Source organism: Bipolaris zeicola (genome assembly GCF_000523435.1).
Source record: "Bipolaris zeicola 26-R-13 unplaced genomic scaffold scaffold_92, whole genome shotgun sequence".
Classification (NCBI taxonomy): Eukaryota; Fungi; Ascomycota; class Dothideomycetes; order Pleosporales; family Pleosporaceae; genus Bipolaris; species Bipolaris zeicola.
Genome location: NW_006912141.1, coordinates 1 through 19023, shown reverse-complemented (window position 1 = coordinate 19023; position 19023 = coordinate 1). Strand labels below are relative to the sequence as shown.

At 52.6% G+C, this 19023-nt stretch overlaps 5 protein-coding genes across 5 annotated transcripts; 1 reads left to right on the top strand and 4 right to left on the bottom strand.

The window, feature by feature from the left end:
• Positions 1-842: 842 nt before the first annotated feature.
• Positions 843-7954, bottom strand: COCCADRAFT_98305 (uncharacterized protein; the record flags this gene model as incomplete). The annotated part of the gene is made up of 5 exons (XM_007714901.1): positions 843-2377; positions 2427-7288; positions 7347-7441; positions 7510-7680; positions 7757-7954. 5 exons carry the CDS (start codon positions 7952-7954, stop codon positions 843-845), a joined length of 6861 nt encoding a protein of 2286 aa, XP_007713091.1.
• An 886-nt stretch (positions 7955-8840) lies between these two features.
• Positions 8841-9287, top strand: COCCADRAFT_26910 (uncharacterized protein; the record flags this gene model as incomplete). The annotated part of the gene is made up of 2 exons (XM_007714894.1): positions 8841-8957; positions 9045-9287. 2 exons carry the CDS (start codon positions 8841-8843, stop codon positions 9285-9287), a joined length of 360 nt encoding a protein of 119 aa, XP_007713084.1.
• Positions 9288-10865: 1578 nt separating this feature from the next.
• COCCADRAFT_5711 (uncharacterized protein) lies at positions 10866-12703 on the bottom strand (the record flags this gene model as incomplete). Its single annotated transcript, XM_007714888.1, has 2 exons — positions 10866-12386; positions 12458-12703. The coding sequence occupies 2 exons, from the start codon at positions 12701-12703 to the stop codon at positions 10866-10868; spliced, it is 1767 nt and encodes a 588-aa protein (XP_007713078.1).
• A 937-nt stretch (positions 12704-13640) lies between these two features.
• Positions 13641-15154, bottom strand: COCCADRAFT_26908 (uncharacterized protein; the record flags this gene model as incomplete). Its single annotated transcript, XM_007714893.1, has 2 exons — positions 13641-15050; positions 15104-15154. 2 exons carry the CDS (start codon positions 15152-15154, stop codon positions 13641-13643), a joined length of 1461 nt encoding a protein of 486 aa, XP_007713083.1.
• Positions 15155-16299: 1145 nt separating this feature from the next.
• Positions 16300-17310, bottom strand: COCCADRAFT_5709 (uncharacterized protein; the record flags this gene model as incomplete). The annotated part of the gene is made up of 5 exons (XM_007714887.1): positions 16300-16619; positions 16682-16775; positions 16833-16972; positions 17031-17171; positions 17238-17310. The coding sequence occupies 5 exons, from the start codon at positions 17308-17310 to the stop codon at positions 16300-16302; spliced, it is 768 nt and encodes a 255-aa protein (XP_007713077.1).
• Between the last annotated feature and the right edge of the window lie 1713 nt (positions 17311-19023).

The window sequence follows — 19023 nt, the reverse complement described above, 5'->3', positions numbered from 1 at the left end:
GAAGAAGAAGAAGAAAAGCTAACCTCACCTCCCTCACCGGAGATTTTTTTTCTTCTAAAACAGCTTTGCGGCCTAGTGACGTATCTGCATGCATGGGTTTGGAGGGGAGGGGGGCGTCCGTTGGAACAATGACCCCGCTCGGAGACGGGAAAAAGTGGAGTCTTTACAGAAAGAGAGAGGTTAGGTGATCTGCGCGCGTCGCCTCATACCTCGTGATCCGGAGGATGTCTTTTCTCTTCTCTCGGACCGATCGGAATTGGGGTGGAGGGGAGAGGGGTGTGGGACTATGGGGAGAAAAAGGAGGGTTAGAGGGGTTTGGTGGGGGATTTGGTATGGATGTAGGTATTGAGTTGAGTGTAGGTTTGGGCCCACTGTCTTCACTCTACATATTCACAAGGCACTTCTCGCTGCGCTTGGCAATTGATTGCTGAGTGGACTATGTATAAGTTCTATCATCTGATAAATTATTAATAATAACTATTTTGTACAGTACAAATACACTACAACAACTAATTTGAAAAGTTTGATTTAGCTACATGTATTAAACAGAAAAGGACCAGGAGAAAACATGTGCCTCCCAACACAGCCTCCTCCCTGCCTCATCTATCCCTCCCATGAAAACTGCTTTGCTTCCCCTCTCATTCTCTCAAACTAATTGATAGTGAGAGTAGAAAATTTCCCAAAAAAGCTCGCGCACTAACAACGCTAAAGTTACACTATCGCCGTCCCAGTCATTTACCCCACATCCGAAAGAAAAAAGAAGCATAAACATCTCATAAAAATGCCATGCCATGCCGTAAGCGCATCAAAAGCGAAAAAGAATACGTAAAAAAAACGCACAATTACGCCTTGCTCAACATCTTGAGTACCTCTTCCTTCTCGCCTGTCGGTAGCGTGCTGAGCAAGCTGATAACACCCTTCAAGCCACCCTCACGGTCCTTGCGCATGAGTTGTGCAATCTCATCCGCGATACCGTCGGTCTTGAGTTGCTCAATTTTCTCGCTAACCAACGGCCTGTTCTCCTCGTACCACATGGCAGCGGCCATGTCGTCTTGCTCCCAGTTGGGGATGCTGGACAGGTGCTTCAGCATCTCGAAGCCACGAGTACGGGTGGCTGGGTCGGCCAAGGGGCTCTCGTGTGTTGGCGAGGCAGCAGCGGCGAACTTCTTGAGGATGTACTCCTCGTTGAGACGGCGGCGGAGGCGCCAGTAGAAGAAGCGGCGGGCGTTTTGCCAGCGAAGTCCCTTTCGGATGACACCCTTGGCTTGCATACGACCAGCGCGGTCGTGAAGGTCGGCGAATTGAATAGCAATCTGGCCGTAGATGGGCAGAAGCAACTTCTCGCGCTCATTCATCTTGGCCTTGATTTCCTTGAGTTCGGCCTCTGGTGTGTCCTTGTCGTTCAGCTTGCGCTTAAGCTCACCATAGACGGGATCGTTGCGGGCCATGGTGTCGAGCTGGCGCTCCTTGCGGTACTTGATACCGACGATACCTTCGGGCTCGAGAACACCACCACGAGAGTCTTCGTCGGCGTACATTTCCATGAATTGAGGGTTGATGGTAGGATCGACGACGACCCATGATCCACCACGGAGCTCGCCGAATGGAGGAATGTATACGAAGACGGGCTGCTGGTACTTGACGAGGCCATCGACAATGTACGAACCGTACTTGAGGACTTCGTTGTACATGTCGCGCTGACCGCCAGAGAAACCACGCCAGTTAGCAAGGATCATCAGCGGCAGTTGCTCACCGTTGTTGAAGTCCTTGATAGCCTGGGCAGTCTTGAATGCAGAGTTGGGGTACCAGACACCACCAGCCTCAGATGTAACTTGCTCGATCGAGTCTGGGTTCGCGGGATCGGCAGGCGTGACATTCTCAACCGAGCGGGTCTCGACAGCGATGACACCAATGGGGATGCCACCGAGGCGAGCACGACCGACGACAACAGTCTTAGCCCAGCCACCAAGAGTCTCCTCAAACGAACCGCGATCAAAGAGACCAGATTGGAAGCCATCTTCGTCCTCCTTTCCAGCAATGAGATGCCTGACGTCGTAGGCAGACTTGCCAGGGGGGTAGTAGGTGATGTCACGGTCCCAGGCGTCAGCCGAAGGAGAAATCGGGACAGGGTTGCCCTTCTTGTCGGGAACATAAGACAGCCACTTGACGATCTTGGAAACACCCTCGAAATCATCACCGGCAGTCGAGTGTGAAACACCGTTTCGGTACATGATCTGCGTGCCACCAAGCTGGAGGTTGGAGGTGTAGACCTCACGACCGAGCAGCTTGTTGATAGCCTGAGCACCAGTGAGAATAATTGGCTGGCCCTCGATCTGGATGGCACGCTGACCGAGACGGACAAGGTAAGCACCGATACCTATCAAGTGTTAGTAAGTTGTTGCAAAAATCGTAATCGAAATACATACCAACTGAACGGCAAGTGACCAAAGTGATTGTGAAGATGTCCTCGTAAGCCCTTGATGTCTCACCAGCAATGAGACCAGAGCCACGGAGGGACTCAACACCGAGACCATCCTCAGCACCAATGATGGTAGTGATCTTGTAGCGAGTCTCGCCACCATCCTCGACCTTCTCGCAAATGACATCCTTGCGCTTGCCATCAACAAAGTGCTCGTACTTCTCGGGGGTCAAGTAGAGGTAGTCGAAACCAGCCTCGGGCTTTTCAGGGACCTTCCACGCCACGGAGAAGTGGGGAATGAGCTCCTCGGCAAGACCAATTCGTGCACCGGAGTTGGCAGACAGGTAGATTCGGGGAATGCCAAGCTTACGTGCGAGCTCAGAGCACTTGTGGAAGAAGTTGTCTTCCGCAGGTCCGAAGGAACCAATCTTGTAGGTGATGTCGTTGGCGATGATGATGAAGCGACGGCCACGGGGGTATTCGGGCGTCTTGGCAGTCACGATCCAACCGACCATACCAATGTTGTTCTGGCCAGGGTCGCGGTTGACCTCAGCAAGGTTCTCAGTGTCATCAAGAACCAATTCGTAGTACTCGAGGCACTCTCCCTTGGCTGGCTGAGTCTCGCGGAGCGAGGGTTGCTTCTTGATGGCCTCGATCCAGCTGTTCTCGGTGGCTTGACGGAAGAGCTCTGGGAAGTCGTACACGTACTGAGTACCCATAAGGTGGGCTTTGTACCTCTTGGGTTGAAGGGCACCCTTGGTGGGGTAAGGAGTAGAGACTGGCTGCAAGTGGAGCGAACCAATCTTGTTGGTTCCGCCAATGCTGTGGAAGAGCCACTTGCCAGCCTTCTCAGACTTGCGCTCAGCGTACATCTCCACCTCGATGACGTATCCAGAGGTGTTGGTGATGATCACACGGAGTGGGTAAGGAATGCCAGTCTGAGGGTCAGTCACAATGATGCGGATCTCAGCACCAGTGACACGGAGGCGCCAGAGTCGTCGACCGAAACGCTCCAAGAAACCGCCAATGGCCTCTTCGACCTCAGTGGGGTTGAGAGGGAAGACGTGAGAAAAGTTGATGAAGATGTGGTTCATGTCAGCTTGCGAGGTGCCAACAATCTCCAGAGCATCCAGAATGTCAGTCATCAACCTATCCGTCTCAGAGATCATGTACTCAGCGGTAGGAATCTCCTCTCGGAGACGGCCAGATCTGACGACCGCCCTCAAGAAGTAGCGCTTGTCACTCTCGGCACCCTTGCCAATAGCCTCATAAATGTGGATATTGCGGTTTTCCGTGAAGACTGGCTTGATGTTGAACTTAGAGAGTCTGCCAAGCTCAAGCTGGAAGGCAAGAGCAGGCTCGACGTGACGGATACTGGCATCTTCCTCGTAGTTGGGTCCACGGAAAGTGTAGTAGCCGGGGTAAGTTCCGTCCTTGTGACCGCAGATGAAGGAGATGCGGCGGATACGGCGCGACAGAAGCTCCGTCTTGAAGTCCTCGACAATAGGCAGGATGCGGTCGAGGATCTCCTTGTCGTCGTTGCCCTCAATATCGCGGACAGCAACGTTGAGGACACCGGTGAGCTCATCACTGTGCTTGGGCTCGTTGACACCAGTGGTAGGAGTGCGCTTCATGGTCAAGCCCTCCCTTAGGCCAGTACCAGTCTTCTTCTCCTTGCCAAGGTTGGGGAAAATGTCCAAAGCCTTGCTGATGAGTTCGTCGGCATCATCAAGGAAGTCAACAGGGACGACAACACCCTTCCTGGTGGGCTCACCCTCGAAGCGGTTTTGCCATGCGGTCATGTCGCTCAGGGACTGGATGCGAGGCGGGCGCTCAAATCCTGGGGTGCTTGGTGTACCAGGCTCTGAAGGCTCTACGGCGAGACCGTACTCCGCCTCACCGACCTTGCGGAGGATGAAGTCCCAGGAAAGGAAGCATTGCTGCTCGCCCTCATTGTGGTAGTTGATGTTCTGGAGCTGGTACGCACGGTAAGCACGGCGAGTATATACCTCCAGGGCAGCAAGAGCAACCCAGGGATCAGAGTGGACGAAGAACTGGGTCAACACGTCAAAGACAGTGTACCTAGAATCGACAACCTCCTTGATGACCTCAAAGTTGGGCTCACGGTGGTCCCATCCGCTCTCGCCGTAGCGAGACTCAACGACGGAAGAGCGCAGGATGTGCTCCATCTGTGCTGTACGCTCCTCAAGCGAGGGCATAGCGCACTGAATGAGGACCTCACGAGCCTTGAGGGAGACCTTGGCAGTCTGCCTGGACTCGAGCTCAGTGAGCTTCTTGAGGATGTCCTTGAAGTACTTGGACACATTGCCGACACCGGGCTTGTTAGGTCGGTAGAGGTCAAGGATGGCAATGACGAGGTTGTTCTTAGCGCCAACCCTGGTGTGAGACAGGACAGTCTGGACAACGCTGGTGATGTTGTCACGGTTCTCGTCACGGAGCTTGAGGATAACTTCCTCGTCACGCGATGTGCGAGACGAGAAGAGCGACTCAGTAGCCCAGTACATCTCCAAAAGCTTGATCATAACACTGTACTCATGTGCCTTGAGACCCTCAGAGTAGCGGTCAATGACATCAGCCAGAGGCGCCAAAGAAGCCTTGAGCAGCGCAACGTCGCCCTTTGCTACGTTCTCCTCCACGAACTTCTGGAACGCCTTGTTGAGCGCCTTACTAGGAAACTCAAGGTTACGGCTGTGGGCCTTGTCGACGATCTGAGAGAAGGTAGCATCGAGCTTCTGTGGCATACGAGCGTGAAGGGCAGACGCCTGAGCGCTCCACTCTCCATACGGCAGCTCAGGATCCCTGAGGACATCTACAAGCTCCTTGAGGGTGCTCTGCATGATCACCTGGTTGTCGAAACCCTGGAAGATGTTCTCAAGGATATAGTACAGGTAGTTGAATCGCTGCGGTGGCTTAGCTCCGGGCACTTGAGGTGCACCAAGGTCGGGAAGCTGGCCTGTGAAGTTCTGGGCAGTCTTGACCCTGGATGGGTCATCGAGAGCAAGGACAGCGAGAATGTCACCAGCCTCGAGAGTGGCTCCTGGTTGCTTAATCAGGTTGACCATACCGGCCTCCTGTGCGATCAAAGGCATGTACATCTTCATGACCTCAACCTCAGCAAAAGGTTGACCCTTGTCAACGTGCTCGCCGTTCTCAACGAGGAACCTGACGAGCTTACCGGGCGATGGGGTTCGCAGTTGAGTGGGGTCGTTCTCTTGCTCGAGGAGACAAGTCTTGCCGTCAACCGAGAGACGGGTGGCGCCGACTTCCTCCTTCCAGTAGACGTTGTGCGACTTTCCGCTGAGCAAGATCAAGAGACCGCCATCAGCAAGTGCCCTGATACCGACCGAGCACTTTGTTCCGTTGATGAACAGAGTGAAGCTGTCAATGGTCGATTTGGTAGCGGTAAACTTGTATCGGTTACCCTCGTAGATGAAGTCGATAGGGAAGACCGTCTTGAGCACATCCTTGGACGGCACCTGTCCCTTTTGCAGACTGGCAGTGTACTCGCTGATGCATGCTTCGCTCGCAACGTGAGCCTTGGTGACAGCACCGCAAATAACGGCAATCATGGTGTCCGGTCGCTCAGCAGTCAGCTTCTTGGAAATGAGCTCATCGAGCCAGCCAGTTGTGATGGTGTTCTCCTCGAAAGCAGGCGTCTCGAGCAACTTGATGAGGTACTCAACAGTTGTTCGAAAATCACCACGAATGCTCAACTCCTTGAGCGCAACAACCATGTGCTTTCGCGATGCTTGTCGGTTCTCGCCATAAGCGAAAATGTGACCAAACTGCGAGTCGGAGAAGCTGTGAATACCACCAGCAGAGCTGACGGAGAAGTAACCCCAGACGTTGGAGCTACTCCTGAAGTTGAGGTCGTGAATGGTACCACCAGATGGCTTGAAGCCCTCATCGGGATCTTCAGAAGTGATACGGCAGGCCGTGCAGTGACCCTTGGGAGTAGGTCGTCGCTGGCTCTTAGCGCTGCCCTCGGTGGAGAAGTCAAAGTCGATGACAGAGCTGGAGTGGGGATCAGCGCCGTACAGGAGACGAATGTCACGGATACGGTGCAATGGAAGACCCATGGCGATCTGGAGCTGGGCGGCTGGGAGGTTCACGCCCGTTACCATTTCGGTGGTAGGGTGCTCGACTTGAAGACGAGGGTTCAGCTCCAAGAAGTAGAACTTGTCGTCAGCGTGCGAGTAGAGGTACTCGACGGTACCGGCAGAGACGTATCCGACGAGCCGTCCGAGCGAGACGGCAGCCTTCTCCATCTCCTGGAAGGTCTTTGAGCCAGCAACTGTTACCGGTGCCTCCTCAATGATCTTCTGGTGTCGTCGCTGTACCGAACAGTCACGTCCGAACAGCGAAATGTTGTTGCCGTACTGGTCAGCCAGCAGCTGGACTTCCAAGTGGCGTGCGCTGCCCGCCAACTTCATAATGAAGATGGGCGATCCGGGAATCTCAGAGGCAGCCGCCTTGTAAAGCTGCTCAAAGTCTTCCTCGCGCTCGACCTTTCGGATACCCTTGCCACCACCACCTTCTGAGGCCTTAACCATGACGGGGAAGCCAATCATCTTGGCCTTCTCAAGACCCTCTTCCCACGACTTGGTGCAACCCTTTTGGTAGACGTCATCCTCAACTGTGACAATGCCGTTGCTGTCAACCTTGACCTCATCAACACCGGTTCCTGACCATGGAATGCATGGTACGCCGGCGTGTTGTGCGACAATTGTGGAGGAGATCTTGTCACCAAGCGAGCGCATGGCAGATCCTGGAGGACCAATGAAGATGATCTTCTTGGGCGAAGCGGCAAGCGATTCGGGAAGTTTGGGGTTCTCCGAGGCGTGTCCCCTAGAAACACAATGTCAGCCCAATTTGCCCCTCCCCAATTCATATAGAGAATACGCACCATCCTGCCCACACGGCGTGGACGTTCATTCGCTCGGCCACATCGACAATGAGCTCGACGTTAGCGTAGTTGTTGTTGTTGGTACCGCCGGGTACCTGCATGTACCTGTTAGTCGGTCCTCCATTTGTTTTGCCGCTCCCAGGCTTTGCAAGTGGCAACGTACCTCGACGTATTGGTCCGCCATGCGGATGTACTCTGCGTTGGCCTGGAGATCGTCGGGCGTGGCCATGACGGTGAATTGAATTGCCCGCTCATCTCCAAACGTCTCGTATGCCCATTTCCGCACCGAGCGGATCTCTTTGACGGCGGCGATACCGTTGTTCGCAATGAGAACCTGCGAAGAAAGCCCGAGTCAGCGCGCCCGAAACGCCAAACAAACATGTAATTGCCGGGAAAAGGATTTCTCTTACATTGGTAATGACTGTGTGTCCATCGTGCGCTGCCACAAAGTCCTTGACTTTGCCGGGAGAGGCTACGCTGAGGTTGTTGCCGCCGATAAAGTGCGGAGCAAGATCGAACTTGGCTGAGTAGGAGCTCGGGGAGCCATTGGCATCCCCATTGACTCCGTTCTGAGCAGCTCCGGCCATATTGTTTGCTGGTAATCCCATGCAACTAGGGAATTAGTTGAATGTGGAGGGAGTTGGGAGGGGAAAGTTTGGTCGGGAACTCAGGTCGGCGAGTGATCGGGTAATTTTCGACTGAGTAATGGGCAAAGCTGGAGCTCGGCCTTTAGTGTCGTAGATCTACAAATGAGACCCAACGTCGGTTGGTCTGCAAGAAAAAACCGGATGCACACACCCTCTTGTTTGGACAAGTGTGCAGTTGCTGTTGTAGCAATTCTGTCGGTGGGAGGACCCGAGCAGAAGTGTTAGTAGATTACAGCTGGAGTATCGGAGGGGAAGGCCGCTCAAAAGCAATCTTCCGATACTAAATGCGTCCAAATGTGTATGTATGCGGGCGCCGGGAGGAGAGCACCTGCAAACAACGATTGGACAGTGAGGGAGAGAGTGCTGTAGGGCAAGATACAGCACCGTAGTTTGTATATATATATGGGCGTGTATATGTATAGTGAGGTAAGAGAGACTTGTGTGAGAGAGAGAGAGAGAAGGAGGAGGGAGGAAGCAAAGTTGAGGAAGAAGGGAAACAACAGCAGTCGCAAAGTAGCCGGGCGAGGACTTGTGTAAGTATTAATTTTTTTCCTCTCAAGGAGGGTCGCGGAACACCCCAATGCACTTCCCGAAGAGCTGTTGAGCTTGAGCCGAAACTGCACATTACCCAGCGATGCCAAACCTGGGATGGGGGCCCTGGACCACGTACCCCATGCCGCCCCTGGCCATGTCTCGATCGCTCCCAAGCCACCGTAACATGGTGGGCGTCGGAACTCGGTCGGAACTCCTTGGTGTAAGCTATCGCGACTCCGCTCGGAAGAAAAAAACTCCATAACTCTCTGACACTGGCAAAAAGGGCCACTAGAAGATTCCATTGTGCAACTCCATGTCCGCAGAGTGGCCCATGGCCCGAGAGAACCAAGCGTTGGAGTACAAGAGGGTGGGCATTGGCCGCCATGGCGGTGCCAGTAATCGGCGTGTTGGGAGAGCCAGTTCCGAATTAGTTTGTTCTTGCGAGCGAGAGGGCCACCCGATCGCGACCTTCCCCCCCATTCACTATCTCTCAGCAAAAAACAACCTCATTTTCTAGGTGCATCGCGATGCTGCCCGTCCCGCTTCCATTGGCCCCCACTTGCAATCTGTCCCTGAGTTGCGGCCAAGTCGTAGTCGTGATGTCTCAATGCCCCCTTTGCCGTCCTCTCCTACCCCTCCCGCTCAACAAAGTCGCCCATGTTGCCCCCCTCCCCACGCATTCGTCCGATCGCCCTCTTTTCTGCTCACCGCCAGCCAACACGCATTCCCCACCGGCGCGCCGCAAACTTTTTGCCCCTAAGCAACTTGCCAATTGCCGTCAGACCAAAATACACATTAGAAAACTAAGACAACAAGACAATTCAATAAACCCGACCCCGTCCGTTGTCATGACCGCAGCTTGCCCTGTCACTACTTTTGGTCGTTTCAATGATGATGCTCGGGTCTCCTCCTCCGGTATGTCTCTTCCATCGGACTCCGTCGTACGCCACCCAATCAGCGCGCCCAACCACCTTCTCGGATCATATCAAGAGAGAGACAGACACTCACCCCCCTCCTCGGAGCATATCACACTACGCTCAAATCAACCCAGATGAATGACGCCTCTTTTTCTTCAAATAAACGGATTACACCGTAGTGTACCAAAAAAGACCAAAAGACGGTGGAAGAGAGAGGAAAAAAAGGGCCCAAAGTCTTACATTACGCCCGAATACTTTCCTTTCCTCCCGTGATGCGGCTGTACATGCGGAATCTTGGCGTGGGTGCCTACCATCGCCGCTAACCCCCTCCCCATCTCTCCTGTCTTTTATGCCCATGTGTGCACAAAAAAAATGTACATGATGTGCTTTGCTTATGTCGCCGCGTTGCGGGGACCGGCACAATCAAACCGAAAAAAAAACTGACCGGGAGAGTAAAATAATATTTCTTCTTTGAACAACAAAACACTTTATATGCAGAAACGAAGCTGCAGGTTTTAAAAAAAGAGCCACCCACCCCACTGTAAGGCTTAAAAGATATGCGAGCTAGTAAGGGGGGGAGGGAAACGCGATTCCGACGTGCATTTCCGAAGATCCCAGGGTCCTTCCTGCGGCTTGCGTGCGTGCGTGGTTTGGGGCCTGCCACACTGCAAAAGCGGCCACTCCCGCTCGGTTTGACATCAGAATCGTACGATTTCTCTTCCCGCTTTGAACACACCAGCACAGAACGCACTCTTTTTTACCCCAGATTTGCGACCCCAACGGCCTTGTCTGCACAAGCACTTCAGCCGCGCGCGCTTTTTTTTTAGACCGTGATCAGGGTAACCGTGGGGGTGGGCGGCGGCGGAGGCGGCAGGCGGAGGCGGACGCACAGGGAATAGTCAAATTTGACTGTATGCTTTCGTGCTGTCTTTTTATCTTTCTCTCTTTCTATGTCTCTCTTTTCTTAACTTCTCCACGTACCCAAGTACCAGGTAATCAGGAAAATCAAGGCACAAGGGGTAGAGGAAACGAACATCCAGGGAGAGAAGGGTATATTTTGAATTTCGAACAAAGGAAAATTTGGTATAAGCAATATGTAAATGCCCCAAAGGGCTTGTGTGGCTATCGACACCGTCTGCAATGCTTCCTCCTTAGATTCGAACGACCAATGCTGCCCAAAAATGCAAAGAACCCACGTCCTTTGACGAGGGGGAGAGAGGAAAGCTCCAGGTCTGATCCGAATCGGTGCAAGCTAAATAAACGGTACCTGCATCCTCCCCCCCCTTCCCGTGTGCCAAACTCCAGAAACGCTAGAGGTATAGTGCCGCAAAATCATATACCGACAAAAAAGCCCAAACGCACATGCACACAAGTCCCTGCAGCCCCTGGTCTTTTGCTGCAAACGCCTGACCCGTGCCGCCCTAATAAGACTCTTCCTCAGTCTGCGTCGACATCCTCCGCAGTCGTAATGGGAATCCCGTTTCTCCCCCATCCTGGCCTGCACTCGCTCGTCGTCCTGCGCTCGCCCGCCTGGGAATGCCCGTGGGTGCAGGGATCCCAGACTTCTCCAGTGTGGACCGTCGACCCATTATTGGCGTCGTCACCCCACTTCCATCACTGTTGGTGCTTGCATCATCCCGTACAGACGAGGAAAGCGATTGCGAGTAACTGTGCCCGTTGGAATGGCCGCTCATTGAACTTCGTGGTCTCGGTACTCGTGATTCAATTCCGCTAATCGATGACGACTGGTAGTGTCCGAGTGCGGTACGGTTGCTGCTCCTGCTCGCTGGTCGTGGTATCGCCGCAGCCGGTGGCGAGAACGAGTTTCGGCTGTCGGGTTGGGGGGTCGGAGGCTCCTTCGAAGAGTTGGAGACACCGAAGGAGAGGCGGCTGACACCAGACTCGTAGGCGCTGGGGACTGACGACGCCACTGACGCTTGCGAGCTGCGCTTGCGACCACTCCTCAACGTAACTGAGCTGGGTACGTGTCCTGAGCCGCTGCTGCCTCGTGGGCTCGCTCGGGGTGGCGTACTCGTTGGCGCAGGAAGCTTGGATCGTGCCGTTTGAACTCGTTCTTCGAGCTTCTGCATCTTACCTATCAGCCCCCGAATCTGATAGAGCGAGCCTGACCTGGGAAAACCCGCTGATGTAGACGCGCCAAGACTTGGTCTGGTCTCTCGCGACCCTGTCACAGTCGGCCGTAGGGAGGGCGTGGCCCGCCCACTGGCAGCTGAGCTTGGTGGTCGTGATGATCCTGACATACTAGGCCCTCGCGAATGTCGTGGCGCCCGTGAGTACATACCGGCACGAGGTGTAGTTCCAGGGTCCTGCGGTACAACAGAATTCTTTCGTCTGGACATGGGCGTCGAAGGGATGAGTTTCGTGGTAATAGGTGCGTCTGAGAGCGGTGGAGATGGTGGGGTCGTGTCTGGGTGGAGGGCATCTGCTATCGAGTGTGGCGGGGTCGAGCCGGCTGTGGGCGAGGAAAGGGTCGTTGCAGACGTTGATGCCTCCGAAATTGGTGAGCGTGGGCGCAAAACGTCACCGGCAAGGTGGCTAGATACCTTGCGCTGGTGGTGATGTTCGATGGTTTCTTCTGCTATACGCAGTTTTTCTTGTACGATTTCCGTCTCGATGCGCAGGTCGGTCAGTTCATCACGTAGTCGCTGTGTTTCTATACGTAGTTGCTCTCGCTCCTGTTCTCCGATCTTGATTTCTTCTTCAAGCATCACACCTCGTTCAATAGCCACGTTATACTTGGATTCGACATCTTCAAGCGATGAGGTTTGGTTGCGTGCCTGGCGCTCGAAATCATCGCTCTGTACCTCAATGTCTCGGAGTCGCATTTGCAGCGCGCGTTGGCCCTCGCGCAAAGCGGTGATTTCCTTTTGCAGCGTGTTTTGCGCATTGTTTGCTTCGGCTTTGCTTTGCTTGTACTTTGTCTATAGTGGTGTCAGCAATTGGGCCCAAATGACGGAAATGCGCTCTGCTATGTCCCCCCGAAACCACATACCTTCCACTCCTCGACCTCAAAAACCAGCTTCTCTGCCTTTTCCTGCAGTTTCCTCTCGCGCTTTTCGCTCTCTTCGATGTCGCGTTCTAGTTCGGCCTCCAGTTCCTTGCTGGAAGTCTGAAACTCCTGCAGCTCATTTTCTAGCGTCTCATATTGCGTCTTGTAGTAGGTTAATTCCTCTTCCACGCTCTTCCACGCTCTTCTCTGCGCGGCCGGAGAGGAGAAGGGCTTGTCGACGACTCCCATGGTGGCTGCTGGGACGTGGCGGTGGACCGCAACCCAAGCTCAGGGGAATGTGTTAGGCGGGGGGGGGCGACGGCGATGCGGCGAGATATAGATGAGNGGGGGGGGGGGGCGACGGCGATGCGGCGAGATATAGATGAGTGAGTACTGGTGTGTGCATCCACGGGCGCTCACGGCATAGAGGAGACCTGCAGCTTTGGGTATGCGCGAGTGTTGTTTGTGTCTTTGTTGCCGGAAATGGAGGATGCCGCTTTTGTCGAGCACGGTGTGATGTCGCCGGTCATGCGCCGCAGTCTGTTGAGGCGGGCAGCGTGGCGCTTGACGTTGGCTGTGCGGGCGTTGTAATTTTTGACCTGTGCCTGTGTATGGTTAGTGGTTAGTAGGCCGCTGGACGGCGGCGTGCAGTGTTGTGCGTCTCCAGCGGTGGGTTGTTGATGGTTGCGCTGCGGGCGCGGAGCCCGATGGTTAGCGCACTGGCCTCCCCAGGGCAACCGCGGGCAGGAACGACCAGCCACCCACTGGGTATGACACATGCAGCCTACCGCGGCCACACATCCCCACATCGACAACGCATCAAGCGACAACACAGTGGCCAGACTCCGTCATCACAGCCAGACGGACGGCAACCGTTGAGATGCTCGACAAGACTCCCTTGTATCAAGGGGTGGCTGGGGCTTGCCTCACCAAAAAAAGCAAGATATTCTCGTCAAAATTCAAATCCCGCATGGCGGCAACATGCCCACGGTTTCAGGTTGCGCATGACTTAATTAATCCTTCCACCCGCATTGCTATTACAAGATTGCTAAGTACAAAACCTTCAACTCGACTCAACCCTAGGGGACCAACTCCTTCTCCGCCAAAGTCCGACCGTGGATGCTAAGATAAAAATAAAACACTCCGGGTGTGTATACGGGCTCGTGACCGCCACTCGCTTTGTGACTCACTTGGCCATGTCTTTGTCGGTACCGTCAATGTCCTTGACCCTGCTATCTGTAATGCCATCTGCCGCCTGTTGTGACGCGTCATCCACTCCATCCCTTACAGTTTTTGCGACATCTTCAACGTGTTGCGAACCACTCTCGAGAGCATCGCGAGCCGTTTGAGATGCTGTCTCTGCAACTTCTGCGCCTTTCGAATAGACGCCTGCAACTTGCTCCTTACCCTTCTCTACGATATCCTTGGCCGATTTAGTCACATTTTCAGCAGCCTCAATCCCCTTATCCTTGCTATGGACATACATGTCTTGCACACCCTCCGAGGCAGACTTTGCAATTTCTTCCGGACCAGGGTACTTGCGCAGAGCCTTTTGCAGTGTGAAATATAGGCTAATGATGACTGAATGAATATGGTCCTTCATCAGCATCGTGATGCCGTGCGAGAAGAAGCCTTTGAGCACTTCACCGCCCAAGCCTTCGTACAGAGCTCGTATGCCTTCGGTCTGTGCGATCCGCAAAATGGTACTGAACACAGTTCGCTGTCTGGCCTGTAGAGCCCTTGATTTGACAGGCTCCTCAGACTTCTCTCGATCTGAAGTTTCCCCACTGCCTGATAGAGGCTTCTGTGCAGACACCTGTGCTCGTGCCTTTGCGAGACTGAATGGATACGTCACGGTCGAGGCCAAGGCCTTGCTAATCGCGGCAAGGAGGAAGGTTAGACGTCCACCCGGATCGCTGCGCTTCGCCCTCGGTACTACCAATCGCAGCAGAGCCTTGTGTAGCAGCATTGTGATAGAAGGATTTAGCGTTAAGATCAGGCTGGCTGAGTATCCTGACCAAAAGCCCTGTATGCCCTTCTCACGCCAGATTTCAGATGTAATATCCTTGGTGCTCAGCGGAGGAGGCGGGTCGATCGTAGAGCCCTGGTTCATCATGGCGGCCGTCTGCTTGCGTGTCACGACTTGCTGAAGAGGTGTGCTGATCAGCTTGGAGAATGCGCCTGCGATTACGCCAACGCCAATCTCCTCCAAGGCTGGCAGGTTATGGCTGCTGCCTCGCGCACTGAGTCTCTTTTCGCGCACATATGAGTACGCTAGAAAGAACAGAAAGCTGTCCACGACACCCTTGAATGTTTCATGGGCACAGCCACTGTAGAAAGCCTTCAAACCACCCTCTCTTTCGTACACCTTGAGAAAGGCATCGACCACACCATCGTAGTGGGGATGCTTCTTGCCATGCTGCAGCTGCCGTTGGACTTGAAGACGTGTTACAACCAAATCCACAGGATATGTTATGAGTTTCGATATCGCGGATCCTAGAGCGCCAGAGGTGGCATGACCGAGAGCTGGCAGTGCAGGGCCGATGGCGTTGTGGGTACTGTTTTCTTGCGACACGTGGTAGAGCGTGAATGCATCCTAGGGCCCGGCATTAGTTCATGCGCGACACTGTGCAGGCTAGATGCGCTTACCAGCTGCGAGTTGTAGATGAAGTTTATCTTGTCTGGGCTATTGTCTGCCATGTTGACTATAGAGAAGCAGGAGTTGACAAAATGATGCGAGAGCAGTAATTAAGCACCATAAAACGCGGGGAAATCAGTAGCCCTCTTGCGGAAACGAGTCCGCATGGCGTTGGCCGTGTCACCAGTTAGCGACGTCATTTGGAAGCGTTGACGTTCGGATGAGGCCAGAGCTCCAGTGGATACTTGCCAAGCTAGCTTGGGGAAGGCTCTCGCTTGTGAAAACCTCCTCCCGACAGGATGTGCCACAACAACACCACACCAACACCAACCTCGGCAGTCGACTCACCTCTTGCGCACGAGTCTGCAAATATGCCTTGCTCAAATCTATCAAGGCAATTTTGGAATACTTGCTGGGCATATAGTGTGTGCTGTAGAGTACTGGGTCTGTAATACATCGACGCGCGATGCAGCATGATGCCGTCCAGTTCTGCTGGAAGAAAATACAATAAAGGGTTCCAAGAGCAATCCTCAGGAAACGGAGTACTCAAAGGGACTGCGAGAACTCTTCAAGGGTATTGATCGCAGTTCAAAGTATCCTCCAAAAGTAAGCAAGGCTGGTGGTTGAGAAAAGGTGGAAAGACTCGTTCGCGAGGAGGACATCCATTGTTTCGCTGCTGGCTACATTAGGAAATACCATGTCCTTCTTTTGTCACGACATATAGGAGAGACTATTTGAAGAGATATGCTTGAGGCAATGATGAATGATGCAGTGATCGTACCTCCTCCTAGCAAGGAAATTCGGTGTGAGCTAGGTGGAAATGCGAGCAACAAACGCCAAACAATGCCGAAGTTTCTCGCTCCGTATACAAATGGGGGTCATTAATTCTGATATACATCTAGTCCCTAGCATACACCAATGCTGGTAAGTGTCTAATATACAAGAGGTATCCCGTTTTTGCGCGGCAAGGCTTACTTGCCGAGCACAGCACGGGAGCGGTGGTACTAGGAAGAGCTCAATCTGCATAAAGGGCAAACAGACGGATACACCTTGCAATCTTCCAACCACATTGTGGCTCTTGGACGACCCTGAAGGCTTCTCATCTGCTTTCCAGCTCATTCATGTCAAACTTCAAGCGTGATATCATAAGAAAAGGAGCTCGGAAAGAACCTCCAGAGCCCTGGAATACCGCATCTCAGCAATACAATCAATGAACATTCCCCTCATTCTCTGAATGCTCATGGCCTGGATCCTTATGATCTGCATTGTTAAGCTCTGGGTAAATGTCGTAGAATCCAGGGAAAGTAGTAAGGATCTTCTCCGGCCCAGCTACTTTTTTGTAATTGGCAGCAGTATCGGACAATCTGTGCTTGTACGCCCACTCCCGGGTTGCGTCAAAGTTGTGGCACTTGTGGCGTCTCTCAAAGTCTGGTAGTGTCCAGCCTTCTCTGTCGATGTATACCATCGGCAGGAATGTTACGTCCGAGAGGCACATCAGCCGTGCTCGGAGAGCGTCAAGGCAGTGGTCTGGAATGCCCGTTAGTGGTCTGGATCGAGCTTGAAGACGACATAACCAGCTAAAGACTTACTTGTGTGGGCCTTGTGAACTGAGAGCTTGGGATGTTGCTCTTGATGGGTGGAGTACCAGTCGCGGTTGTACCAGAGGTTCTCGCGTAGTGTGTCCTAAATGTCGCATTAGCTTTCCGAGTAGCTTACTCCAGGCTGGCTTGGGTGGCCTACAAGACAGTGGATATGATGCATGACATCTAGCGAGACCAGAAAGGACTCCTGTTCGGCCACACCCTCTGGAACTGTGACATGACGTTTTATGTCGAGGTCATATTTGTGACCCTCGGAAACTGGAATCAAGAAATGACCCGCTGCGAGGACAAAAATCAGTACTTCAGATCAAATATTATGGAGTACTGGCTGACTTACAATCTTGGCCAAGGGCCATCCACTTGTCACTGACGTTGCCTTCGCTGGGGTGTATGGTATATTCGCTTGTGCTGTAATTGAATGGCGAGAACGTTTCGACATGGAACGACCGGTCTAGGTCTCGAATTGGTGCATAGTCGCCTGAAGAAATGTCAGTTCTACGGACGGTGGAAGTGGATGAAAGTCTGCCAGAAGAACAATACTTACGAATGTAATCCATGTCTTCGCAAGATGGGCTCTTTTCGATGTGCAACAAGCCATGGCTTCGTAAAACCGCCATTGTGACAAGACTTGAGAGAATTGCCACTAATAGGTAACGCCATACATTTCGCGCGATGAGGCATATCCAGCCCCAGGCAGACCTCGGGGCTTTACTTGCACGTATCTTCTCAAGTCGTTCTTGGTCAATAAAAGGGGCGGACTCTTCCAAGTCCGACACAGAAGGGGATTCATAGCCTCTCGCCATCTTTCGTTTCTTTACACTGTTTGAAAGCCGCGACAGTGGTTGCTCGATGACCAGCAGTGAAAGTTGCAAGTTGAGCACAATTCCGAAGATTCAGCACTCCGGGCATTCTTGACCCAATAGTGTAACGTCTAGCGTTGACATTGCAACTGATACCGAAGTGGACTATCGATCCGCAGTTCTGCCGCGTGATTTTCAGACTTGAGTCGCGTTATGCACGAGCGATTTACTGTATACGTATAACCCGTAGACTTCGGTCCGGTCTCGAAGTACCGAGTCAGTGGCAGGCGGGTTGACGTCAACTCTTGCGACAACCCTGTCACATTCCTAGATATGTATGGATGTATACGATGATGGCATATGCACAGGTTATCAACCATCACGATAAGCGGTGAATGTCCTTCCAATAACCAGGATACGTTTGCTTAGCGTCGAGTCTAACTTTATCTATCGTATCTTGTATTTATAATGTAAAAAAAGAGAGAAAACACGTCTCTCTCTACTTCTTTCTTCGTCACTTTCTGTCCAATTACCTCTCTTTTTCTTCTTACTCTCCTTTTGTTCTTTCTTTTTTCCACTATGTTTTTTATATAACTTTCATCTTAAGAAACAAAACAGGAAAAAAGAAGGAAGACTGAATTCCAGCTGTAGATGGTATTGGAACTGACAATATGAATTATGTTTATCAAGTAGAGATAGTGCCGCACTACAGCAGACCCCAGTCTTATTGGAGAGGGCGTTTAATGCTTGTTGGGGTAGGCAATGACCTTTGCTCTATATGGAGGACCCTCTTTGAACCGCCTAGGCCTCTTCTGTTCCCTACTCCGGAGCATGGGCCACGTCAGTAAGGGACTTCATCAGCAATACGAGGCAGGCTAAGAAATCCCGCCAATGTCGATCGAGGCTTGTTCAGCAGCTGTTTGAACTATGCCGTGAATCCACTACATGTATCGTCGTAGCATCCTTTCTAGATACGACAAATGTCTAAAAATTTCGCGCAATCAGATTCTTGCTGAAGGGAAAAAAAGAAACGTCAAGGGGATGGAACAGAAAGCGAGATATTACTAGTGTAGTAGTATCGTCCTCTCGTACGGCGAACTTGAGGGACCTGGAGCCCAGTGCTAGAGGAAACTTCCCATGATTCGTGAGTGGATCATATGAGGAGAAAAGAGGTACAGGAAAGGCAGGAGATAAAACAGATATCGCAACAATCGCTTAGTGTTTGCATTAGTGCATGCAATTTAGGGCCTATTCGGTTTAGCATTTTTGCGTTTTACTTAACCGATATAGGGCTGTGTTTTAGAATGCTCTCAAAATCTCTGTTATATCGTACAATGCAGTAAAATCGCATGATTTCAAGGGTGTGAAGGCTATCAAGCCTTTGTTACACGGGGTTGGGATCTATACTTCTCTGTCCTGGTCCGCACTAAGGCAGGCGAGTATTACGCTAGTGTTCCGTGAGAGATTGTCTGGCGATGCAGTGGAGTGGTGTGCTTGAATAGAAGGTAACAAAAGGTTCGACAACTACTA